This window comes from Carettochelys insculpta, chromosome 6 (genome assembly GCF_033958435.1).
Source record: "Carettochelys insculpta isolate YL-2023 chromosome 6, ASM3395843v1, whole genome shotgun sequence".
NCBI classification, from domain to species: Eukaryota; Metazoa; Chordata; order Testudines; family Carettochelyidae; genus Carettochelys; species Carettochelys insculpta.
Window position 1 is genome coordinate 46,785,810 of NC_134142.1, and position 27,500 is coordinate 46,813,309.

General features: G+C 39.6%; 1 protein-coding gene across 9 annotated transcripts in view; it reads left to right on the top strand.

Annotated features, from left to right (window-relative positions):
* The window catches only part of RALGAPA1 (Ral GTPase activating protein catalytic subunit alpha 1), a 211,800-nt gene that overhangs the window by 9,742 nt on the left and 174,558 nt on the right, over positions 1-27,500 (top strand). For all 9 annotated transcript variants that reach the window (XR_012645924.1, XM_074996838.1, XM_074996842.1 and 6 more), the window contains exons 2-10: positions 3,964-4,074; positions 5,900-5,949; positions 8,498-8,555; positions 10,560-10,603; positions 11,237-11,414; positions 15,290-15,405; positions 20,034-20,172; positions 21,915-22,126; positions 23,059-23,298. Coding sequence is in view for 8 of the 9 variants with exons in the window: in XM_074996838.1 (XP_074852939.1) it covers positions 3,964-4,074; positions 5,900-5,949; positions 8,498-8,555; positions 10,560-10,603; positions 11,237-11,414; positions 15,290-15,405; positions 20,034-20,172; positions 21,915-22,126; positions 23,059-23,298 (1,148 nt within the window). In the remaining variant the exon portion in view is untranslated. The remainder of the gene's footprint in view (positions 1-3,963; positions 4,075-5,899; positions 5,950-8,497; positions 8,556-10,559; positions 10,604-11,236; positions 11,415-15,289; positions 15,406-20,033; positions 20,173-21,914; positions 22,127-23,058; positions 23,299-27,500) is intronic.

Here is a 27,500-nt window from a genome sequence, read left to right on the forward strand (position 1 = left end):
AAACTTCAAAAAATATAGACAAGGAGGGCATCAGTTATCAAAGTCCTGCAGAAAGTCACATCTGGCAATTAAAATCCAATAGCTGTTCAGGCGCCATAAAATAAACTGGTAGTCTTGGTGCAGCTTGTAATGTATATGTGCACATGTCACAGAAATCCCCACCACAACTTTCAACTTTGTTATGCTGTCTTGGCGATGAATACAACAATTCAGCTTTCACGAGACTGAACTAACGGCCTTTTTACTCTAAAGGTGGTTAAACTCTCTGTTTAGTGTTGAGACATGCTGATGGTGTAATAACATGAAGAAGCATTCTAGGGCAGGGGTGAGGAAACTTTTTAGATTGGGCCCATTTTTCATCCCTGCAATTAGCAGCCACACACCTACCACCCCCATCTTATGTAACCCAAACCAACGGAAATTTCAGTTATGTTCATATGAAAAAACTCTTTTGGCATAAGTAAGTAAATAAGTATGTAGAATGTAAAAATGTTATTAATTGGTATATAAATGTGAATACACATACATAAAAACAATAACATTTCAACATTTTTAATTAGGTGGATGAACCTGACACTTAGCAGCCGATTGTGTTGCACCCCTCTTATAAAATTTCATGTCCCAGCCAAGGGGGCCCACCTCCCACTTTGTGTGTCCCTGTCCAAGGGTTTTGTCTGCTTTGGCGGGTTTTGTCTGCTTTGGCAGGTTTTGTTGAGGCCAAAGTACCTTTTGTGGACAAAACTGCATGAGTGTTCATACTGCACTATCTCTTTTGTTGCAAAAACATCCATTTTCATCCACAGAAAAATCTTCTAGCTCCATTAGGGACTTTTTTCCTCCCTCTGTCAACAGACATGCAATGTAGACACATCAAGACATTTTGTAGCTGATTCTGGCCTCCAGGAAGTGGCCCAAAATTCCCAATCAGCAGCTCTGATCAGCAGTTTGAATTGTACTGCCTGTAGCTAGGTGACTAGCTACCTACCCCACCCACTTGCGTGTCTCACAAATTTAATCCTATTTTCTGCTGGCTGGAAACCTGTACCTCACTCCCAACAAATCCTCCCCCCACCGGCTCAGCCTCAAGAGCCCTAGGTGCTCCATCACTGGCTTAATGGTTGAAGCTCACAACTCTGCATTTTCATGTAGTATAAGGTTTTTACTTTGTTTCTCTAATATTGAAAACTGAATTATGAGTCATATGCATATTTTCCTTGAGGAAAATACTGAACCAAAATATGTACAGACACTTCAATGTTCAGTATTATAATTACACATATTAATTTGTTTAATCTGCTGTCTTATGTGACTACTTTGAATATGTAACTAAACATAAGTATAATGTGGTGTGCATTAACGTAACCATTTTAAAAGCAGAAAATGCCTTAAACTAGGACTACCTTTTCCCCCACCACCACCCCGGGGTGATTACTACTGTGATTTTACCTGACAAAAACCACATTTACCACCCTTGCTTCCTGGTCCTCATGTGATCATTAAGGGGCCACCATGTTCCCTGAGGGCAATTTTGTATCAGCCCTATTGCTGATAATGGGAGACAGTCATTTTGCTTAGGGTTAAAATGCCAGTTATTTGTGAGTTCCAGATGATAGAATGCTGGCTATGAAAGAGTTTACCATAGTAAGCATACAGACCAAAGTTTATTACTTAAGAGACAAAAGTAAATTCACATCTGAGTTCTATAAACAAGACGGTGCTTGAGTCAAATCCTGTCTAGCCTTGTAGGTGATACATGCAGATTACACATCTTCCATACACAGTCTGGAACACTCCTTCATCCTGGGCCCAACTTCCCCATTCAGTCTTGGTTCTCCAGGCAGTTTTACAGGTGTTGAGTTGTGGGGAGGAGTCACTTCCATTCTTTTATATTTTTTTCCAGCAAGCTCATGATGAGCTCATGGGAATAAGGGGACTTCAAAATAGGCGGGGCCCCCTTTCGAAAACGAGCCCCGTGTGGACGCGCCGCGCGGCGGCAAGGCGCGTCAATTTCGAAGCGCTGCTGCCGCCTGCATGCTAATGAAGCGCTGAATATGCATTTCAGCGCTTCATTAGTAAACTTCAAAATGGCCATTTGCATGGCCATTTCGAAGTTTGGGGCACGTGTAGACACGGCCTTGGAGTCCCTGGCAGGGAGGCTGGGAGACACACAACACTGCGGCTTGCTCCACTTCAGCCTTGGGGTCCCTGGCCCGGGGCAGGGAGACCTGCAGCTGGAGCTTTCTCCCTCCCTTCCCTCAGACATGCAGCTGTCTGACAGCCCTGGGACTGGGGGAAGAGAGGGAGAAGGCTCTTAGCCTGGTTCCCTCCCCTGCAATGGCAGGAATGTGAAACTGACCAGCCCTGGTGTTTCCTGGCTCCCCTGCTGTTGCAGGAAAATTCAAGTTTTATGCAGGGGTTGCAGGAACCTGCCCGCCATCCAGACCTTGCCCGCAGCCAGGTTTTAAACCCCCCACCCCAAGGTCCCAAACTACCTCCAGGCTTAACTGCCCCCCCAGCAGCCCCAAACCACCCCCAGCCTTAGAGCCTCCCAGTAGCCCCAAACTAGCCCCAGGCGTCTACCTGACCCCAGCTTTATACATCCCCAGCAGCCCCAAACTGTCCTCAGTCTTCGACCCTCCCTGCATCCCTCTACAGCCCTAAACATAGACACTCCTCCTCCCACAGCCTCTTCACCAGGGCTGCTAGTCTGGATGGCTCCCCCAGCCCTCCTGGTTCCGGCAATTAACTCAAGTGTTAAGGTTTCAGCTCTTAGGCATAAGGTAATTGCTATCCCTAGTGATAGAGACAGCTGCCATCTCCAGCAGCTATCACTATTGATAGATATCTGCCTGCGGCAGCAGTGTTAAGAAACTGCAAATGGCTTTTTTTAACAGCCACATGCAGCTGGGAACTGCTCAGCTGGCAACCTTTAACAAATCTAGTGGAACCCATGTTTGGGTCCCGACCCATAGGTTGGGAATCACTGCTCTACATACCTATGCTACATCCTATTCTGCGGCCAAACTATTCAAATACATCAGAAATTAAACTCAACTGGTTTGTCAAGTTACAAGCACTTGGAACAAATTGGGGACTCTTACATGTATTTTAGTGGGAATTTAGTGTTGCTCTTACGAGTTTTTGCCTACGAGAAGCAATTTGGGAACCAATTGTGCTAATATAGCGAGGGGTGAATGTACCACTTCACAAGGCACACTTTGCACAAAACATATAGTAATTCTAGGACAGTGGTGAATGTGGGGGTTCCACGGGTGCAACTTTGAAGTGCAGCGTGCAACATATCTTTTAGTTTCAGTATTTGTATAGCTGCTTAAGCTTGCTGATAATTATGATATGATTAGATTTAAACAAAATGACAGTTGTGTGAGGAGGACCAGAATTTAAAGATTATGGTGAGACAGATAATTAAAATAGGCCTTTATTTAAGGTAGGGTAGCTGTTTAACAATATGATGGTTTTATACTGACCTGTTTGGCCCATGTAATGTAATGATATGTATTGTGAAGTATGTGTCTACATTTTGTTAAATGCCTTCCTTTTTTTTTTTTCCTAAAATGATTCATTCAAGTAATCTTTTTGTGGGGGGTTGGATGGAAATACCTGAATGTCTTCTAGATACTAAAATGACAACGTGAATGGATGCTTAATATAAAATTGGAATGATACCTTTGAGGTCTTACATTTATTATTATTAATTATTTTATTATTATTTTGCATGCAAGATGAATTGTCCTTGTTTGTCTTGCTTAGTCATAAGTAAACACTAAGCAGTCAGGTCACATCAGCTTGAATTTAAAGAGCTGGGATTGTAAATGTGCTTTGATTTCTGTACTGAATATATTAGTCATTCAAATATCTTTTTTTCTCTGGTATTATTAAACATGATGATGAGCCATTAAGGCTGGATAAATAAGAGAGAAAAATAACCTTTTTTTCTTTCAGAGAATGCTGAGTCCATTGATCTTAAACAGTTTTTTGATCTACAATTTTCACATATATATTATGTGTTCTTTGAAAACTTTGTGACTATTGAAGTGGGCCTCAAACAAAAAGGTAAGAATTTCAAATTTCTGTCAAATTTTAAAATGTTCTGCTGTGCAGATGTTTTCATTAACATTTATGCCAACTGTTTGGGTCAGACATCTAATGCATGTTCACCAGTTAGATCACTCTTAGGCTATGTCTACACTAGCCTGGAAAATCAACTTGGTTGGGGGGTGTGGTAGGCACCACATACGAAATCAACTTCTTGGGGGTTGCAGTTGACTCCTGTACTCGCGATACATGAGGAGTAAGGGAGGTCAACAGGAGAAACTCTCCTATCAACCTTCTTCAGTAAGGACAGCCAAGGAAACCTAATGCAGATTCATCGATTCTAGCTATGCAATTGCTGTAATTAGAACTTCATGTCTGCAGTTGACTTACTTTGCCTAGTGTAGATGTAGCCTTAGCAAGATACAAAGGGTGCATCTACACTAGCTAGCTACTTCGAAGTAGCTGGCACAACGTCAAAATAGCACGCATCGCATTTACACGTGCCGTGCGCTGTTTCAACGTTGAAATCGACGTTAGGCAGCAGATGTCGAAATCGCTATTCCTGTCTGAAGATGGGAGAAGCGCCCTACTTCGACGTTCGGGCGTGTGTAGACGATCTGCATCCTGCTACATCAAAATAGTGGGGTCCTCCATGACAGCCGTCAGTTGAGGGGGTTAAGAGACACTCTGTCCAGCCCTTGCAGGGATCTATAGTCACTGTGTGCAGCAGCCCTTAGCCCAGGGCTTCTGGCTGCTGCAGCTGAGGGCCCATGCTGTGTGCATGGGGTTTGCAACTGGTTGTTGGTCTGCACAGCACAAGGTCCGCAGAGCCAAGTGTGTCTGGGAGGGGCCCTTTAAGGGAGCAGCTTGCTATTGCCCCAGAAGGGCTAGTCCAGCCTGTGACCCTGTCTGCAGGCTTTGCTGGCCCCTTATTTCGACGGGGACTGCTTGTGTGTGTGGATGCTCCACATTTCCTTCCAGGGCCACTCCTTTCAACGTTCCCTGTCGCTACTTCGACGTTGAACGTCGATGGCACCAGCCCTGGAGGATGTGTAGATGATACGCATCGAAGAAGCCTATTTTGATGTTCTTACTTCGAAATAGGCTACTTCAATGTAGTGTGCTAGTGTAGACTTAGCCAAAGGGAGAAGCAATTGACATTTGGATGGGAACATGGGGAGAGGGAAGTTCTCCTGATAGCCTTTCTAATCCTGGAAATTTGAGGATCTTCAAACTTTAAGGCTGGTAGGGATTTTATAGATTTAAAGAAATATGTTTTTATTTCCTGCATGTTTCATCGTGTGTGGTATAGCTTGATCTGGAGGGCAGTGCTGGTGAAAGAACATAATCTTTGTTTAAAAAGTCCTGTGATTTTTCTCTTGTTAAATGATTATAGCTCCACTTGCTTAATATTTGTGAGAGGAAAAATATTTAAACCAGAACTAAAAATCTTTTTATCTAATAGTGCAGTTTCACATTTTAATGCAATCAAAAAGGAAAGTCTAAAAGTTTGCTCTGAAACCTAAATATATTCCACTTACACCTAGATTTTTTTTCATTATCACTGGAAAATACTTGGCATTTTATATTTTTTGTGGTTTCACTCGTCTTTAGTTCCGTGGTTGTAGGTTGAGTCTATGGATGAACATTAAATATTACTTCAAAATGCAGGGTACTACTTTAAACCAATCTAATTTCTTGCAGTGGAAGACATATGAGAAATCAGCTTTCTGTGCTGCAGAAGTATAAATTTTTGTATTTATATTTTTAGTCGTGGACCTTTAAATGCCTTTTCTTAATGAGAACTACATAATTTAAGGATTCTTTTTAAAATTAAATTTAGGTCACAAGTCTCAGAGGGAAGAGTTAGATGCTATACTTTTTATTTTTGAGGTAAGTTTTTTTGATTCTTCCAGTATTGTTTTTTACTTAGATAATTTTCTAGCATACTTATTAGGTTTTAGCACAATGGAAACGTAGGGTAAGTTAGAAGTGGAGCAAACCTGGAGTGAGCAAATCATGTAATATTGTGGGGGGAGCATCAGTGAATATAATTTGTGGACTTCCTTGGATACAATGACACAGGTTAAATATTAACTGCTCCAAAATAAGGTATGCAGTAGAATTGTAACTGTGTAAATTCCAGGATATTAGAGGCACATAGTGGTGAGATAATTTCTTTTATAGGACCAACTTCTGTTGGTGAGAGAAGGTGAAGCTTTTCAGCCATACATAGCTCTTCTTCAGTTCTGGGAAAGGTTCTCCCAGCATCACGAGAAAATGCAAGGTGGAACTGATTGTTCAGAGTAAGTAGTTAGCTTGTATTATGAGGGACCATTAACGGCAGAATGGTTTATTAATGGCTGTCTAGCCATCCATCCTACATACGTCTTTCACAACATGTAGTACTGGGTGCTCTCGGGACTCCCTGCTTACTATCTTCCCCAAAGGGCCGAGCTCCCCCCACTCACCCTCTCTTGTAGACTGAGGTCACTCCACACACCCCATCCCATTAGCTCCCAGCCAGGGGCATCGCTACCCTCGCTCCCCTGCTGGCACCGGGATCCATGGTACACTGAGAAGGGCCAGATCTGGGGGAAACCTGGGTCTCCTCCCCAGAGCAATCCTGTATTCAATCTCCCTCAAACCCAGTGGAATAGGGCACATTGTAGGGTGCACAGTTATCCTAATCATATGGTTTGAAATAACCAAAACCAGTACTTCTGTTTAGGGAAGAGCCCCCAGTAACATGTATTCACTAAGCTACTGCAGCCTCTCACTCATCCAAATACAGGGCACTATATGTTTTCCCCCTTACATTCACTATGGGTTTCTCAATAAACCACCTGTGTTATCCCACCCCAACCCCCACCACCAGAATCTGGGTATATTACTCATCAGCCACCTAAGAGGCACTATGTTTGTTGTGGCAGTGTGAGCCTTTACTATGTATGGGTCTCCAGCACCCCGTTAACCAATGCAGTGGGTATATCCGTGCTCTTCCCATCTCAGACATCTGCCCCCAGATGTGTTAATATCTGGACTGCTGTTATAACCTGTATGTGACAATTTGCCTGCAAACATTTTCTCAATGAAGTGTCTCTCTCATTCAGGCCACTAAAGGCTTACCTACAATGGCAAGTTACATTATTGTAAGGTGCCAGTGTCAACCGGCTTTCAGCACTGAGTGCAGTATTCCCAGTTTTGTTAGCTGCTTCCCTTTTGCAGGTGATTTACCTAAGAACAGGTCTACATTAGACCTGAAAGTTGATTCCAAATATGCAATTCTAGCTACAGCAATTGCATAGCTAGAATTGAGATTTTGGAAATCTGCTTGAATGTTTTCACTAAGAGGTTGATGGGAGCATTTCTCCTGTTGACCTCCCTTATTCCTCACAATAGCAAGAAGTACAGGGTCAACTGTTAACCCCAGAGAGATGAAGACACATGAAATCAAACTCCGGAAGATTGACCCAAACTGGATTTTCCCTAAAGCTGTGGGAGAGCTGTCTCCCAGGGCTGGTATCGTGACCCCACTTTCACATTAAATCTTGGAAGTGTAGACAAAGCTGAAGTATTCAGTAACAATTATATGAGTGAAACCAGACTATTGTTATGCTCTTGAATTAACACAGAAAAATGATGGGAAAAGGGTATTTCTGAGTATCATCTGTGATAAACACTTTTCACAAAGCAGTCACTCTATATCTACCCTATCAGTCCTCAAGCTCAAAGGAAACCTGCACAAAACTTTCAAAGGACAAGCTTTGGCGCTTAACTTGATAACTGTGCTAGACACGAAAAATCATGCGCTGAACAGGTACACTGGATATATGGCTTGTATTACAACAGGCTGTAACCCCCTAATCCTGTCTTTTTGACCTATGACTGCACAGATGTTAATGAGCCACTCTACCTTGATTGATCCCTTTAGACTGTACTAGCTACTTATGCTAAGTAATCTGTTCCACCATGGAACAGCTATGCTACACCTTTCCCAAGCCTGAAGAGCTGTGTATGGCTCAAAGGCTTGTCTCTTACCAGTCGAAGTTGATCCAATAAAAGATACTACCTCACCTACCTTTTATATTGCCACAAACAATGTAATTTTAATGGTGAATTGAGCCATTTATAACTTGTAATATATACTGGAAGTAGTCAGATACATGGGGTGGGACTGCAGAAGTAGCTGTTCATTTATATAATTACAAAGAAATGCTGCCTATACATATTTAACTTAACATCTTGGATGCAGATAAGCAAACGTTTTAAAAACCTAACATTATCTTCTTCCTGGTAATGGGTGGATGGATGCCACAAAAAGACAGCATTATTAATTAAGACAACTTCCTTTTTTTTTTCCCTTAATAAATGGCAATTCTAGCATTTATTTTTTAGATAATAACTGTGTAGTGTGGATTGTTGGCTTTTGCTTTTGTAGAAAATTTTACAACTTCTTCCAGAAAGGATTCACCAGAGGTGGCAGTTTCATAGTATTGGTGAGTTTGTATTTTAAAAAAAGTCTGATCTGTGATAAAGGTTAAAAAAAGAAAAGTTCAAGCAAGATTCCGTATAATATCTAATTTGTTTCTTTAATGTTAATAAGCTATTTGAGCGATAATATAAGGGAGGGGACAGGCTTTACTCAAAGTGGCATAATAAGGAGCAAGTTCTTGAAACTTCTGCTACTTTTAAAAAATAAACTTAGGCTAGATATCCTTAAGCTTTGTAACAGTAAGGTAACTGACACTATGGAATTTTTTTCCCCCCCCTAGAGTGCAGTAACATATGGAAATCATTCAGACCAGCAAGGGGTCCTTTCGCTGCCTGCCTTGCAACTTTAGGTGCCTTACTGCTGTAGCTCAGAGCCCTGATCCCTGTAGCCAGCACACAAGTGTGAAGTGTCCCCTTGGCTTCCACCAACACCCCTTCCACTCCCATATTTCCTCAGATTCGTTTATCCCTGAGTTCTTAATTACCAGACAGTTTTAATTTTTCCCATGTGGTTCGTCATCTTGAAATGCATGAAACGTGCCCCCCAGACAGCCTCTTGCTTTGACATGCACAGTCCACATAGTTTACACACTTGGGTTAAAAATAAAAATGTTTTATTGGGCAGAAAAATCATCCATTTAAAGATTAAACTTTTAAGGGGAAGCAAACGTGCTAGTAAAGCAGGAGATAAACATAAAGATGGAACCACAAGCTTTCTGCTTTCAAATTAAAGTTACCTATTGCCTCTAAACCAGGCGTGTCCAACCTGCAGCCCTGGACAACTAGTAATGCGGCCCCACAAGATCGTAAACTTTTAATATTATTATGTGATTTATATACATTAACTATATTATATATTTTGTACACGGCCCAAGACTATCTTCACTCAATGCAGCCCAGGCAAGCCAAAAGGTTGGACACCCATGCTCTAAACAGTTTCCCAGTGTACCCAGAGCTGCAGTGGGGATCCAGAATTCAGTCTTCTACCTTTAAGACTGTCCCTTAGGTTCTGGATTGATTTCACTGCAGACCTCTTTCCTTTTTTAAAAGGGTTTACAGGTTCTTTTTTCTTTCTGTCATACTGTGGTGACTTATGGTTAGTCAAGGTGGAGGTGGGGAAAGTTTTCCTCTCGACTATGTAGCTGGGGTATCTTTTAGTGTTTTCCTATTAACGTCAGTGGTTCATTAGTTATCTTTTTTTTTGGGGGGAGGGGGGGCGGCGGCATGGCAGGGGCCATGTATAGTGTTGGGTGCTTGGAGCGTAGTCTTGTCTGTTTGGTGAAGTCTACTTTCCCAGTCTGGTTACCTCCCATTGTTGTGAAGTAGAGCTGAAAGCCGTAGTACAGATTATGTGCATGGTTTTATTTATCTATAAATTCAAAACCACAATCTTTTATACATACCTTCTAATGTCCATTTGAGGTCAGAACATTACACTCTTTCATAGAAGACCTTGCTTTAATATGCTTTTCCCCCCACACACACACAATAACTTTGGGATTGTAGTGTTTGGACACTGATTGTGGTAGGCACCGTTACTGTGAACAATATTAGAGAAAACACAAAGATAGTGTAGATGGCAAATCCTGCTCTATGCCACAATTTAAAGTCGATGATCCAAGAAGTCCTTTTCCAGCCAAGTAATGTGTTCCAATTCTTTTTCTTTTTTATAGTAAATCAAGCTATTCAATGTAAACCTAAACTAGGCATTTGAATAGCAACAACATTGATGAATTAGGAGTCTGTGTCCACTTGTGCTTCCTTTAGCACCCTCCAAAGGTTAAGCACTTTTTTTGGTATTGGTTATGATCAAAGGAGCAGAGCTTGCAGAAGGTGATCTTTTTAACCCCTCTGGCATTAAGATGATTGTCGGAGGATACCAAGTTCACCAAGATAAATTAGAGGTTGCCAAGGGCTTGTGTAAAAGATTATCAAGTCTGACCGAGAACTCTGACATCTGAAATTAAATAAAGATTAGGGAACATCTTAAGCATATGTTTCCTTTTCAGGCTTGATTTTAAAGAAACTTCTTCACACTGGAAATTCCTTAAAGGTAAGGGAAATAAATACATATATCATTTTTTTTTTTTTTTTTTTTTTTTTTTTTTTTCATTTTGGATGTTCCTGTATCACATTTCTTAGAATAAACACTGGAACAAAAACTGTAACACTGACTTACAAGATTGATTACATTCATGATAGGCCCTGAACCTCCCAACTTCTATGCACTTGCTTTTGTACTTTGAGAGGTTCTGTGAAACTAAATAGGTGCATAAGTGTTGAAAACAAAAATTAAAGCTCCAATTCTTCCAAGAGGAAAGAAGTCCTACTTTTTATTTTATAAAGGGGAGAGGAATCATTTTTGGTTTATATAATATGAGACTTCAGTCTTTTTCAATCATAGTTATAAGCAGAAAGATTCAACAACATTTAAGAAATGTATTTGCAACACTTTTTTATTACTTTTGAAGCAAAAAGAATGTTGTTGGCATACTGTTTGTGGTACAGTTCTCTATGGAAAGGGGGAAATGCTATTTTTGCCCACTTTTGTAGTCTACAGACTGTCTTCTTTTGCTTATTCATATGCATATATAAGACAAACTATTTGCAAGTCTACACGGAGTGTAATACAATTATAAAAGAAAAGCATCTGATAGAAATAAAACTCCCTTTTTCTCCATTTAAGATTCGTCGAGAAGGTGTACGTCTCTTCCTCTTGTGGTTGCAAGCACTGCAGAATAACTGTAGTAAAGAACAGCTATGTATGTTTTCTTGTTTAATTCCTGGATTTTCATCACCACAATCAGAGTATGGCCCTCGAACGCTAGATAATCTCATTAACCCTCCACTTAACGTTCAAGAAAGTAAGTAATTTAGTAACATTGTGCAGTTCTTTACGTTTCTATTTATCTAACTTTTCCATTGCACAATTACTGTACAAATAACTAAAGTAAGTAGTCTGACCTGATTTGTTACTCATGCTGTCTGTTACACTGTTTGCAGCTGAGCCCAGGGCTTCTAGAATCCCTGTTTCATCCTTGACCCTACCCTTACTTCTCTTTCCACATCTCTTGGGAATGTGCATCGTGCTAAACTTTAACACAGGAGAGCAGTGTTCCAACTTGAGCAGTATCCTGACAGTAGCTGGTACCTGATGTTTGAGTAAAAGGTTCATGGACCACCAGGGTGGATAACTGTAGAATGAGCTGCCAGTAGGATAAATTGGAATCTCTAACTGGGGCCTCTGGAACATGAGAGTTTATATCCATTTATGACTTAACTCTTTTATGACCTAATGCAACTAGATGCTTTAGTTATTCATATAGATAAGCGTTTGATTCCTACTTGACTGCTAGTCTTAATGATTTCTTGGGGAAATAAGTTCTGCAGATCACTTGGAGCCACATTAATACCTACAGTTGTATCACTATCTCCAACTTCACCTTTTAAAAAGAAATTGATTCATGCTATCATCTTCTCTTGTATTGGTTATCAGAACTAGAGTTGGCCAGGAATTTTGACTGTGTCTACACTTAGAAAAACTTCTAAATGGCCATGGTAATAGCCAAATCGAAGAATACTAATGAGGCACTAAAATGAATATTTAGTGCTTCATTAGCATGCTGCTGGCCATGGCATTTTTCAAACGGACCCTTGTGTAGATGAGCCATGAGCAAGTGAACCGTAGTGCTTTTGAAGTGCCATGGCTGGCGGCATGCTAATGAGGCACTGAATATTCATTTCAGTGCCTTATTAGTATTCCTGAATTGGTTGTTAGCTTAGCCGTTTTGAAGTTTTTTTGTAAGTGTAGACACAGTCAGTAGGTGTTTGTTAGAAATTGATTTGTCAAACCTAAATTATTTTGGGGAGATATATCTGTAGTGGTCTAGTGGCCTCCCCCCATTTTTCATGAAAATTGGATTATGAACATGCATAACACAAAGATGCTTTATGCAAAACAGGTCATGTAACATGTCATTTTAAAGGTTGTAATCTGCTGAATCTGTATATCTTCTTTGTGTGCTATACTTTTTATTTTTGAGGTAAGTTGAGATTGGTATTGTTTTCCTGTAAGCCTATACTGTGGTTGATCTTGCAAAGACATGTGGCCAGGCCTCCTGATGTGGACCCCATTTTGGAACTAGTACTTTTCCAGTCAAGGTGAGAAATGTTTGAACTGAACACAAAGAATTCCCACCATGTGCAAAAGGGGTATAAAGGGAGAATTCCATTGCTGAATGCTGTGGAGCTTCTGTACTTTAACTAGATTCAGCACATTCTCTTAGGCAATAGGAATTCACTCACTAGAGCTACGTACCTCACTAAGTGGAAAAGATTCTCATCCTGGTGTGCTGAATGCTGCATGGCCCCTGCTTGGGCATCTGTCCTATTCATCTTGGACTACCTGCCTCATCTTAGTGAGCAAGGGTTAGCCTTTCATCTGTCAGGGTTCACTCAGCAACCATTTCAGCATTTCACCCTAGGGAAAGTGCTCAGTCAGTTTTTGTAAATCCCTTGGTCATACACTTCCAAAAAGATTTGGAAAGGAAATTCCCCTGGGCGAGGCAACTTCTCCCTCCATGGGAATGGAATTTGATCCTTCTAGGCTAATGTACCCTCCCTTTGAATGTTGGGCTACTTGCTCATTCCTCTACCTCTCCTGCAGGGTGGCCTTTCTTGTGGTAATCACATCCGCTAGAAGGATTTTGGAGCTAAGTGCACCCATGTCTGTGCTGTCTTATATTGCCTTTCAGAAGGGTGAGGTGCAGCTCGGGCCTCACTTAGCCTTCTTTCTCAAGGTGGTCTCTCAGTTCCACCTAGGTCAGGACATTTTTCTCCCAGCCTTCTAACTGAAGTTGCATGCTAATTCAAGGCAGCAGCTTCTGTACTTGCTGGATGCTTGTAGAAGGCTCACATTTTACATCAAGCATACAAAGCCCTTCAGGAAGTCATCCCAACTCTTTGTGGCAGTTGCAGACCACATGAAGGGCCTTCCTGTTTCTTCTCAATGTATTTTTTTTGTGGATTTCAGATTGCATTTGCAAATGCAATGAGTTAGCTGATATCTCTGTACAAGCAATTACTTCCCATTCCACTGCCTCCTCCATGGCTTTCTTAGCCCAAGTCCCCATTCAGGACATATGCAGGTTAGCTACCTAGTCCTTGATCCATTACCTGTTTAGGGTGCATTATGGCACTGAGCAGCAGACATGAAATGATGCTGCTGTGGGAAGGGTGGTCCTGCAATCTGTAATGCACTAATTCTGACCCCTGCCTTCTAAAAGTAGCATGCGAGTCACCTAAGTGAAACTGACATTACCAAGTTCTTGTAACTGTTGTTCTTCAAGATGTATTGTTCATGTCCATTCCAATATCCACTCTCCTTCACCTCTGTCAGAGTAGCTACTAAAAAGGAACCAAAGGGTCGGAAGGTCAGAAAGATTACATATTATATCAGCACCACTGGAGGGAATACCCTGGCTGACCCAGTGGATGCTGATAGGAGACAAAGTTTCCCACATCCGTGTGCACACAGCTAGTTGGAATGGATGTGAGCAGCACATTTCAAAGAACAAGTTGTGAGAGGTAAGTAACTGTTAGTTTTTGCCAATATCCAACCTAAATCTCCCTTGCTATAGGTTAAGTCCATTACTTTTTGTCCTACCTTCATTGGACATGGAGAAGAATTGATTACCATTTTTCTTATAATAGACTTAAATATATTTGAAGACTAATAACAGATGACCACCATCCTCTCCTCCCGCCATCACCTTTTCCTTAAAACTAAACATGCTTAATTCATCAGCATAAGTGAGATTTTTTTTCTAAACTTTTTGTCATTTTTGTAGCTCTCTTCTGTGTTCTTTCTGTCCTCATCGTTCCTAATGCATGTACCCAAAACTCTACATGCTACTCTACCTGAGACCTCACCAGGGCCAAACAGAGCAGATCAATTATCTCTTGTGTATTACATACCACACTTCTGTTACTGCACCCCAGAATTACATTAGTGATTATTTGCATCACTTTTTGCCACATTGTTTGTGATCCCTAGAAGTCTCAGATCCTTTTCTGCAGTACTATCACAAAATGGAGAATAGCTGACTAAGTATTTGTTAGATTTGATTTTCCCCTGCCCACCTTCAGTTCAGTACTTTGAACTTGTTTTTTTCTGAATTTAATCTTGTTGATTTCGGACCAATTCCTCAATTTGTCAAGGGTGTATTTAACTCTAATCCTATCCTCCTAAGGCTTGCAAGGCACCCTAGGCTGGTGTCATTGACAATTTAATTAGCATATTCTTCACCACGTTATCCGCATCATCAATGAAAATTTTTAGTACCAGATTCAGCACACTCTCATAGTACTTCACTATGTAAGACCTCTCATTTTAACTTTGAATTATTAGTAACTATGCTTTGGATATGTTTGTTTCAACTATTTTCACACCAGCCTTATAGACTGTGTCATATAGACTGCATTTTCCTAGTAGGTTTATGAAAATGTCATTAGGGACTGCATCAAAGAATTTACTGAAATTGAGGTAAATAACATCAGCTGTTTCCATCCTATCCACCTGGCTAGTGAGGAAATCAGATTATTTTTTCATGGTCTGTTTTTAACAAATCAGTATTGGGTGTTTGATATATCATTCTATTACCTTCTAGGTGGTTACAAATTGATTGTTTAATAATTATTTCTTTTTCTTAATTTAACTTTTTTTTTTATTTCTGGACAGCACAAGTGACTGCAGAGGAAATTACTCCACTTGTCCCTCCACAATCCGGAGATAAAGGTCAAGAAGATCTTACAAGCTACTTTCTAGAAGCACTCTTGAAATACTTAGTAATTCAGGTATGGTCTCTATGTTGAAGACAGAACAAACTGTTTTTTGTTGTCTATTATAATGGACTAATAGCTCTTTAAAGACACAAAAATAATCATTCCTGTGTATCACCTTTCATGATTGTACCTTATAGAAAACATACTCTTAGTGTCTGTTTCGTATTTTGTGCTAAGCTCCACAGATCAATTATAGTGTATTTCAGCCTGCTTATAGCTTGGGAGCAGAAACAGACTTGAGTCACTGATAGGAGGGAATTGCTATGCCTCTGGACGTTCCCTCCAGTTTTTCTCCCCTGGCCTCATGTACTACTGGGCTCGGCCCAGCTTCATCTGCTGCAAAGTTTTCTGAGGAAGAATTTCAAACTTTTACTTCAAATGTTTAGACTAACAATTTAGTTCAGTAATATTTCTGTTTCCCAGTTGCATCCCTTGGGCTTCATTGGCTATAAACTATGCTGATATAGGTGTGCTGACCTCCCTGAACCTCCCAAGTGGATTCTTTCTCTTGAGTAAGAAGGCCAACAGTTCAAATCAGTTGAGAATCAAATATATCTAAATAGCAGAGTAAATTGCAAGGCAAGAGTTCACTGTGAAACTAAGCTTAAAAGGTCCACAACTGCCCAGGGTAAACTATAGCTATGTATTCCTTCTTGGGTAGATTGGGAGAATGTAATACTGGGGTAGTGATTTTTCTGCCATACCTAAAAGAATATGGAGGTATTTGTCTATCATTTCCAGGTGCCATTGTGGGTTACCATTTCCTAATGTCCAGGTTATTGTTCCCAGCTTCCCTGCCTCACCACTCTCTCTACTTCTTTCTGTGCGCAGATGGCTAGGGCACGAAGTGGGCAGCATCACAGGCCTGGAAGGAGTCAGTAGGCAATTTCACAAGGCCAGCAGGTTCCAAATTGTATTTAATATGCAGTAATAATAGCCATTTTAATGTGGTATTTCCCTGGTGATCAGTGACTTGGGATTTCTAGATGGACAGCTTTTTTCATGAAGGAGTGGGTTCTTCACTATACAGGCCTTTCAAAGGTAGCCGTGGCCTAATTTCAGTCCCCTCCCAGTGGCATTGAAATTTTTGGACTAACTCTTGTTAGTCCAACAAAAGTAAATAAGAACTGTCCTCTAATGCCCTAAGTGTCCCTGTATACTTTTTTTTTAAGCTATGGTAATATGCGTGGATAATATTGCCAAGTAATGTCCTCTTTTTAGTACTCATAACTATGGGCCAAGAGCTTCTCCCTGGATAAAAATAGGGTGAGAAGGAGATGGGATTCAAATCTGTAGTATGTAGATATGTATGGGTCTTTGAGGTAAGATAGGCAAATCAGAACAAGTGCAGGGTCAGTAACATATCTCTGTTGCTGAACGGTAGGACCCTACCAAATTCGTAGCCATGAAAAATCCATAATGGACTCTGAAATCTGGTCTCACATTGTGAAATTTTGTCTTGTGTGCTTTTACCTTATACTACACAGATTTCACCGGGAGACCACTATTTCTCAGACTGGGAGTCTGGCCCAAAAGGAAATTGCAGGGCAATCACAAAGGAAGTTATTTAAAGAGTCTTGATATTGACAACCCTTACTACTTGTGTTGCCTTCAGAGCTGGGTGACCGAGTGGCAGCTGTTGGCCTGGTGCCCACTTCTGAAGGCTGAGTTGATACCAGTAGCAGTGCAGAAATAAGGATGGTAAATACCATACCGTGCCATCCTTAATTCTGTGCTGCTGCTACTGCCAGTGCCTCTGCCTTCTGAACTGGGCTTCCAGCCATGTCCACGTCTCTCTAGCTGCTCTCTGAAGGCAGTGCTGCCACCATCAAGAATGCAGAAGTCAGGGTAACCCTATCACAAACCTTCCTACAAGAACCTTTCAACCCCTTCTCCTCAACTCTTTTTTTGGTCAGTGTCTGGACAATTACAGTTCTGTGAAATTTCAGATTTAAATTGCTGAAATCATAAAATGTGTGGGTTTTCTTTTTTTTTTTAAGAAACCTCTGACCATGAAACTGACCAAAATGAACTGTGAATTTTGTGGAGCCCTATTCATCTATATTTAGGCATATCTGTAGGCCTCCCACCCAGCTCTATTTTAAGTAAGACCCTATGCAGTGCTAGGCTTGCTCCATTTGAGAACACTAGATCTGCCTGTATAGCTTTGGTCAAATGAGGTCACTAAATATTGCACAGCCCGAGTCTCCCGTTGGACAGGAACTTCAGAACCAGTTCTTTCCCACTCCCAGTCACAATAGCCCATGGAAAGGCCACTATTTGAATGAAATCATCCATAATCTTTCTTCAGATTAGAGCATTAAAATCCCTCACCCCCTTCTACTTCTGTCCTCTGAGAAGTAAGAACAAACAGAGCGAAGCTTCAGCTGAATCATCTAAATAAATCTAAAGGAGATTTCTCTTCAGGCATTCTCATTTTATCATCCTTAGACAGTTCTTGTGTTTTGCAGACGGTGTTTCTCTTTTCCCAGTTTTTATCATCATTTGAACTGATACGTGATTCTAGAATGTCTCGGGGATTATAGTAGCAATGTTATTGGCCTTAGAGAAGAAGGAAGTTCATTTATCTCTTTCTGGAATTTTTTATTTATTTATTTGTAAGGGTTTTGCAACGAGACTAGAGAATACATACTGATTTGGGTCCTAAACAATCTTTTGATTCAAGCCAAAAAGTCATGTAGGCCGTGGCTACCCTATCCCCTGCCTTTAGAAAGGGGTATGCTAATGATCCACTTCAGCAGATGCTGGTGAGACACTACTATGAATATGCAGCACTTGATTAGCATAACAGCAGCTGCGCACATTTCAAAAGTGCTGCTTTTGAAATGCACACTGATTGTGTAGACAGGGGCCTTTCGAAAGGACCCCCAGACTTTGAAAGTCCCTTCTTCCCAATACAAAATTGGAATTCTGCTAAGCTTGGGTATAACATTTTCACTTTTTAAAGAAAAGGAAGTTTTGTGCAGTCCAGTGTTAAATGCTTCATTTGAGCATTCACCATATTCCTGCTCTCCAAGGACATTCCGTATATTCTCGGATCCTCTTTTGGCTTCTTCCAGTAGTGCTCCAGATTTCTTTCCTGTCCCTTAGATTAGGATTCCCAGGGGCTACAGTCTCTAATCAGAGTTTTTTATGTGAGATAGGGAGTTGTCGGTTTTAAAAAAAAAAAAAAAAAAAAAAGTCCCATTATTATACTTTGAATTCAGGTAGGTTGTCTTCATAATTGTGTCATGGCTTCCATTCCATGAGTATATTCAAGAACTGTTTTTCTTTCAATTAAGCACCTAAACCCAGTCCTTCGGAGCACTCATAATTGCAGAGCAGAATGGTCCTGAAATGAGATCTTCAGAATGCCATTAGTTGAACAAATTCTGCATATTGGTCATCCATTCCTAGCCAGTGGCACCTCCTTTCTTTTTGCAGAAGAGTTCCCCATGTCTTAGTGCCCTTCTCTGTGTAGAGGAGCTACTGTATACCTTGTTTGGATGTCCAATTTGAAGCATAATACCTGCATGGTCACTGCTCTGAAAATACAGTAGTCATGGGTCTGTGGACCTTAGCATGAAGAACATAAGAACACTTCTCAGTGCTTACCTGAAAATTTCTTTTTTTGAGTAATAAGTTCCACAGATCCAGCCCATTCTGGAGACAAGTGGATTATGCAGAGCAGAGATGTAAACTGACATTCAGGGATTTGGGTATGTTGTCAGGAGGCTGAATGCACCATATTTTTTAGCAGGAGAAATTGATTTGTTTTTCCTCAAAGCATATTTATTCAGTCTATAATTTAAGGAAAAACTATTAAATTATCCTGCCTCTCTAAATTAACTGAATGGGAAGAAACTTCAGAAAACAAAGCATACTCCTGCTGTCAATGATTGGTGAGTCTGGTTCTGCTCTCAAGCTGTGGGCAAACTGAAACCCTCTTTCAAAACAAAAAAGCAGTCAAATAGCACTTAAGACTGCTTTTTTGTTTTGAGATATATATAGACTAACACCGCTCCTTCTCTGTTACTATGAAACCCTCTTTGTAACAGATATGGATACATTATTGCGCAAAAAGATGTCTTTCTGGAAAGCATAGACGTAAAAATACATTTTCTAAGCCAGCTTTGAAACAAGGGAGGATGACTTACTACGTATTAAACCCATTTCTGGAGGGGCCAGCTCCAGGCTTTGGAACTCTTAAAAGTCTATGTAGTCTCTAACTTCAGTGGGACTCTGCATATGCTTGAAGATTACTTACATGGTTATATTTGCTTCTGAATCTAGACCTTACAGGAAACGTTTTGCATAGTCTTATTTATTATGAATCTTTCAGCTAGCCAGTCCCTTGCACCATTTTGAAAATATAACATTGTAATTATTAAAAAGCATAAAATCCAATCCTAATATAAAAATCTCTGTAATTAGCTATAGGATCTCCTCTTACTGCATCTTTGATCCATTCAGCAAATCTGAAAAATACTTCTGATGTAATTAAAACTTAAATTGGGCCAGGGTTTGGATGATTTTTAAAAAACCTACAGCAAACTTCTGGAACATGTGCTATATACTTGGTGAATAGTGAAATAAATATTTACTGTTTTCAACCTCAAAGTTTAATATTTTTCTTTAAGGTGAAAAGTTTGGAATGGAAGAACAAGGAAAACCAAGAAAAGGGATTTTCATTCCTGTTTTCATATTTTAAGAAATATTATTTGCCTTATATTTTTCCAAACATCTGTAAGGAGACCAGCTTGTATAACCCTGTACTTGGTAAGTATTGTTCAATGATTTTACATATGTAAATATCAATTTTAGGTTTCATCCCACCTTCCTAAACTTAGGGAACAAAGGAATGGAAGAACTTGAAGAACAGAATATAAAGGAAGGGATGGGAAGCAAAGGAGCAGAAGGAACATTAAGCAATACCTCTTTCCATGCACTTAAGAACTCATCCATAGTTTTTTCAGAAAATTAGATCTTTTCAGGTTTCTTTTAGGTTCCTCTACTCCAAAATGTTTCTTTTGAGTTTCTAGGTGAGCCTTTTGTAGTGCCAGGCTTCTGTCTTAGGAGGTAGTCTGCTGTTCTGTCTAAGCCATAAAAGTCATTTGAATACACGCAGTGCTCTACGAATCACATTTTCCAAAAATAATCAAACAGTGCTCCTTGTATCATGGATAAATCACAAAGGAGAAAAAAAATTTTCTTCTGAGAACCAGAAGAAATGAGGACTGTTGCTCATTGGGTGACATCCACTCTATAGACCCAGAGCCAGATCAGTCGAACTCCAAAGATGTCTTCTAAAAGTTTTGTGAAGACTAGGCAAATTCTATGTTAACATGATCAATGTAGCACATGCTAAGGTCATGGCACCACCTAATCTTTAAACTGACAGATTTTCCATATGGTAAAATATAACTTGCCTGGTCTTGACTAGAACTTTTAAAAGGTGTTGGTTAGATTGAGCTAGCTAACTCAATTTGACAGTACATGTTTACATCCTAATTTAAACAATGCCTACAAGGGAAGTGGGGTTGGGGAGATGAAATTCATGCCACAATCTTTTCTCCCAGTTGCTTGTCTCCACAGAGGCCAGTGAGGGCCATTACCTCTTCCTCAAAACTCGTATTAAAGACTATGGACTAGAATGGAAGCTCAGAACCCTCCATGCCAGAAGTGCAGGAATCTTGAATTCAAAAATCAACGTTGTTTTAGTATGCACACAGACCTTTCACTTCATGACCTTCCATGTTAGACCCACATAAACCAGAAAAGATAACTATGGTCCCACTTAACATCACTTTGTGTCTGTGTCACCTGTGTTCTCCCCCATACAACCCCTGAAGATTCAACCACAGGGCTTAAGTGATATGAAGTGGCCCTCTGTGCAATAGGTAAATTACTTATCTATGAATAGTTGCTCAGTAATCTATTTGATCAATAATAAACAATGTTTCATTTCTTAATAAAACTAACAATTTCTTCCCATCCTAAATGAAAATGTTGTGCTTGTTTGGGCCAAAATCCAGTTTGGGTAATTATATTCTGCCACTTAAAATTCCTCATGTGGTTTCAACAGGAAGGTGGCTTCATTTCCTTTTTTGTTCTGCACAATGAGTTAGAGATTGTTTTAAAAAGAAAAAAAGTGTGGCAGACTATATCATTCCTCAATACAGTGCATAATTTTGAAGGCACTTAGGGAATCATCTATTAAGAAGGAACATTGTAAGTTAAGCTTTATTAAGAGTTGTTTGTTATGCCACAGACTAGAGTATAAATAAGTGGTAAATGCAGCAGTCCATTCAGCAGAAAAAGACTGCAGCATCCTAGGGCACAAATACAATTTCCACTCTTGGGGATGCTCTAGACTTTCACTGCTATTGAGAAGCAATCTGCCCTATCCCCTTAAGGAATCAATGGTTGTGCTGCTTTGGGAGTTTTAAAAATGTCAGAAACCTTGGGATTTCAGTTGGGTTAGATAAGGCTTATTTTAAAATACTTGCTTTTCATTACAGAGATACCGCAAATGAGACCAAAGCCACACTATGTAATAGTAAAGAAAGATGCTGAAACCAATGAAGCAGTATATTGCACAAAGGAACCTTTCCTTAAGGCTCGTGTTATTGTCATTCGATGGCTGGTATCTTTCTGGCTTGAGCCAAAACCTCGTACAGGACCTCATATTCCTGGGATGGAAGGTGGTGAAATTGTGCCAAAGAATATTCAGGTATCACCAAACACATTTGAAATAGTTTTTTCTGTTTTGAAAGATTTCTTAGTATTCTTCTGTTGTGATGTCAGTGCTGAAATTCTACCAGTCTGTTTTTCTCTGCATATTTTAGCTAACTGAAGAAAGATGGGTTCTCTTTAAATGAAATTTCCAGACCTGAATCCAATATGGAAAGAATTGCCAAGTATTTCAATCTTGGCTTTTTTTTTTAATCAAAATAATAGAAGTAATATACTTCCTTTTCTTAAAGAAGTGTTTTGATCTGTAATCTATTTTTTTGTGAATCATTAAACTAATCTGCAGTAGTTTTTCTGCATAGGGTGATATCAGTTTGCCTTAAAGCCCAATCCAAATTCTGTTTTTGACTTCAGTGGCTCTGTTTGCTGGGGTTTTATATGACTGGGCTTTTTGTGATGATACTTTTAAATACACCCCTAAAGTGTCATTATGGGTTACGCAAACTGAGGTGAAGGAAACACAATTAGAATTCTTAATATAGGTCATTGTTCTGACCGGACATCCCTTTAACTGGCTTCAGACTGCCACTGACTCTTCTACAAAACCTAGTGGCTAGAAGGGTGGGAAAAGTACTTGAATAAAAGTGCAGCTGCATTCACTTCTGGATACTTGAGTTCAATCAAGATGTGACCTGTGTGTATATATATACTTTCCTTCAAGTAGGTTTCCAGAGGGACACTGGTGACATGCACTTAAGTACATCCCCCTCCCCCAAGCAGCTGTATTTTTTTTTTTTTAACTCAAGTAACTTTTTGGGTCCTTTTCCCACTTCTGGTGGATATGTAGTGCTTTGAGATACTCTGCTTCTCACATTTGTCTGCAGAATTCTCTGTGCAGTTTTAAGAATGACTTACATAATTTGAAGACAAAATTCTCTCTTTCATGCTCATTTCCTTGATCTTGTGTTTCAGAGAGCAGCTGCTAGCATGGCTTCTAGAGAAGACAGTAAAAATGACAATGCTGATAGAGCAGATAGAAATGCAGAGCCAGAACAATCTCATTCTAATACAAGTACCCTAACGGAGAGAGAACCAAGTTCTTCCAGCCTCTGTAGTATTGATGAAGAGCATCTAACTGATATTGAAATAGTCCGCAAAGTCTTTTCTTCTAAAAGAAGTAATGTTAACTTTCTTACAGAGATATTTCGACAGGTAAAGAAACCTTCAAGTGTGTAAGAATGTTTTCGTTTCATTTCAAACCCTGATCAGATTTAAAGCTTTTGTTTCCAGACAGGTTCTGCATTAAGTAGAATGTACATAAGAGTAAAAATTTGTGTTTTCATTTATACTGTTTATTTTAAATTAAGGTGAATAGTAAACATATTGCTTTTTGTTCAGCAATATATGCTGTTTTCTACTTTTGCTCTCTTCTTTATGTGTAGAAAGCAAAAGCTAATATAAAACCACTAATATGAAAAATCTGCCCCTCGTTCTTGTTTTGTTTTCTCGTCACTTGAGTGGCATGTAACTTTGACTTAATGTAATATGGACAATTTTAGCGAAGTTATCTCAACTAACTGTACTGGGAGCCAAAAATTGTCCATCTGGGTTGCTTAACTGTTCCATGTGTAATTATGAATCTGGAAAAAATGTCAAGTATCAGAGAAAGATAAATGAGAGTGGGAAAGGAGTGAATGAAATGAAAATGAAATTTTACATTCATCCTTTCTTACAGAATAAATGGTAAATGTAAAGTTTCATCGTACTTTAAAGGCTTGCATTCTTGCACAATCCTTAGTTTGTACAGCTGCATACTGTTGTGCAAATGTGCACTGAGCATTTGTGAAGTAACACAGAAGAATGGTATGATGCTGAAATTGTACAAGCATAAATATGACTTTATGCAGCTAACTTGAAAGAGTATCTGTCAAACAATAAAAATGGATAAAATAGTTCAGGGACCCTTTTACTAGTTGCTTGTGACTAAGAACCTTTATAATTCAAAATTAATAGGATGTGAGGGTTAGAAACACAGTAAGATACAAGATAAAACTTTATTTGTTCAGGTGGTAGAAAACTTTTATATGTGGGCAGGTAGTGCAAGGGAAGGTTATTAACTGTCAAAACAAAGTTTTTACTGTGGTAAACTGACTTTCTAGTTAGTTATTTTGCTAGTTTCCTGTTTTCATTGTAACAAAGACAAATTAAAGTACTATATTTGTAAAACACATATTTTCAGGTTTTGAAAAGAACCCTGGGTTGGGTGTAAGCCCAGTGGTGGTAAAACTGTAAATGGTAATGCAGAAAAGGCAAGCAAAGATGATTCTGTAAAATCAATAATTCTGTCTTGTAGCTGGAACAGAACTGGAAGATCTATCATTTGGGTCAGATGTTTTGTGTGGAATAGAGTGTGCAATGTGCAACAAAGGAGGCTGCACGTTATCCATCTGTTTAATTTTGGCTGATCATAACTTATGTCCCAGAGTATTACCAGAACTAGCTGAAGAGCTCTAGCTTAGGGTGTCTCTGACCTACAGTGCTGATTTTTTAAAACATCTTGGAAAAATGGGGAAATTGAAAGGCAGCCATTGTAATCTTAAAAAAGAGTGAAAGGGATGACCAAGGGAACTATAGGCTGGTTAGCCAGATGTCAATTTCAAGTAGAAAAGGGAGTAGTTAATTCAGAATTCTGTCAACAAATATATATTTGCTTTTTATATAAGCTTTTTATGTCAGCATCATTTCATGGAAGGGTAGGTCTTGTCAAATAAACAGGGCACTTGTTGAATGGATTAAAAATTGGTTCATTGACAAATCTCAGAAAGTAATTGTTAATGGGGACTCAACAGTAACTGGGCCATTACAAGCCAGGTCCCCTAAGGATTGATTTTTCATCCCAATAACTCAATAACCAGTTTTCTAGATGATTATATAAAACATCTGCTGGTGAAGTCAGCAGATGGCAGGCAGTGTCATTGGGCAGTAAATAATGAGAACATGTTACTGCTACAGAGTGATCTGAATCTCCTAATTAAATGGTCACTGTCCTATAAAATGTCTTAATACTGCTGAACATGAGGTTAATACATCTGGGAGCAAAGAAAGTAGGCTATATGTGCAGGATGGAACACTGTCTTTGGAACCAGTAACTAAGAAAAGGACTTTAAGATTGTTATAGATGACATCCTCAGTGAGCTCTCAGTGCACTGCTGTTGCAGAAGGGTCTAATGTGATCCTTGGGTGTGTAAAAGGGGAATGTTAAATTTATGTAGAGAATTGTTATTGTCTCTGTACACAGCATTGGTAAAACAACTGCAAGAGGGCTTTGTCGAGATCTGGTGTCCACAGTTAAAGAATCATTTTGAAATGCTGAAGCGAGTTCAAAGAAATGTAACAAAAATGTTTCAAGGGCTGGAATGCAATAATATGATGTGAAGCTTAAAGAGCTCCATCTGTTCACCTTATCAAAAAGAAGGTTGAGAAGTGACTTGATCAGTGTAAATGCATATTTACACATGGAAAATATCTAATAGGGCGGGGACGTCTCAGTTTTTCTTACAAAGCCGTAAGTTCCTGTGGCTGGAAGTTGAAGGTATGTCAAATAAACCTTGAAATAAGACTCAGTATCTTTGCTGTGAGGGCTTGTCTACACTACCTCCCTCCTTTTGAAGGGAGGATGGCAAGTAGGGTGTTGGGAGTTTATTAATGAAGTGAGGAGTAAGGGACTTCGAAGTTGCCCAAGCACTTCAAAGTACCAATGGGTGAGCTGTGGCTAGACACTAGCTGGTACTTCAAAGTTTAAAACTTTGAAGTTGCTGGCGGGGGGGGGTGGGGGGAGCAAAATCTGCTTAATGAAGTGCTGCATATGCATCACAGCACTTCATTAATGAACTCCCAAACACCCTGATTACCATCCTCCCTTTGAAGGAGGGGGGTAGCGTAGACACAGCCTGAGGGTAATTAATCATCAGTGGATCTTTACCAAGGAGATGGTGGAATTATCATCCCCGAATCTTTAGAATGAGATTAGAGACCTTTCTAAAAGACATGGCCTAATCTGTTTCTAGAGAAATACATACAGCCTAAATTATAAAATGTGAATTTGTTAGTAATAGCAGCCCAGCTGGTGTAGCAATGTTCACTCATCTGTACCCTATTTTCTGCACTTTGAGAACTGTAGGGCAGGGATCTGCAACCTGCTGTTGTTTTAAGGACTTCTTTGTGGGTCCCCACACTATAATTGCAAAGTGTTTTGGTTGTTTTTTTTTGTCTTTAAAAAAAAAAAACAACCAAACCTCAAGTGTGAATGTCTAAAAGCCAACAAATGAACTCATATCTAAATAGCAAACAATATGTGATCTCGAAACATTGGGTGACTTCCCCCAGCATCCTCCAGTGAGAGACTGCGTTTGGGGTGAAAGGCAGGAAGACATTGGTACAAACAGACATCAAGTGTGGGGAGATAGAATATGTAAAAAGTTTGTGAACCTCCTGCAGTAAACATGCATCGCATTTCAGCGCGTGTGTGTGTGTTCTTAAAATAGGACTTACCAAAAATATGGTTTGATGTTATTTATTAAGGACCATCTCATATTCACATGCATTGTAGCTCTTGAATTATTGAGATTTTAACCAAATTGGAAAAAATGGCTCTTCTTGCTATTTTGGTTGCTAACCCCTGCTGTAGGGCATTCTAAGTTACAAAGCTAAAGCATAAGATTGCAGTTGTCTAGCCTACACTTCAGCTGATTTTTTTTGGATGACTCAGAATATGTAGGTACAATTCTGATACTTATTTTGAAGTGTTCAGTCCTGAGGTTCAGAAAGAGTCTATATCAAGAATCATGCATTACTTTGGTATAGTGGTATGCCATTACAAAATCTATACCAGTAGCTCCTGGAGAATGCACTTCTTCCATTTATTTTATCCTTTTAAATACAATTAGCACAAAAGCTGGTAAAGCTGTGAATTTAAAAGAAAGTAAAATTCCTAGCAATTATATTGCATTAATGTAGTCTGTCTTTGAATTGAGTTAAGCAGACATGCAGTCCTTCACTTTTAGATAGACTGCTGGTCTGAGAGAACTTTTGTATTAGCCCCACAGATGCATGATGTTCCCTGTAGAGGGCAGCATGTGGCAAGCAAACTGGCTTTCTGAACATACATTCATAACTGTAGTTCTAAAAAGTGCCTTTTCTGTGCCCTCTCATTTGTATTACTCATCCATAGCAGAAGTAAAACAAGGCTCTTTTGTTATCAATACAAATTCAAAGGACTTACATAATTAAGAATTGTATTGCCCCTCCTTCTTTCTCCTTCCATGTATGGAACTAGAGGCAGCAGAAATTTCCATTTAGGTAGTTTCGGGGGGTTTTTTTTTTTTCATTCTTTTAATGAATTAGGTGTTCAAAAT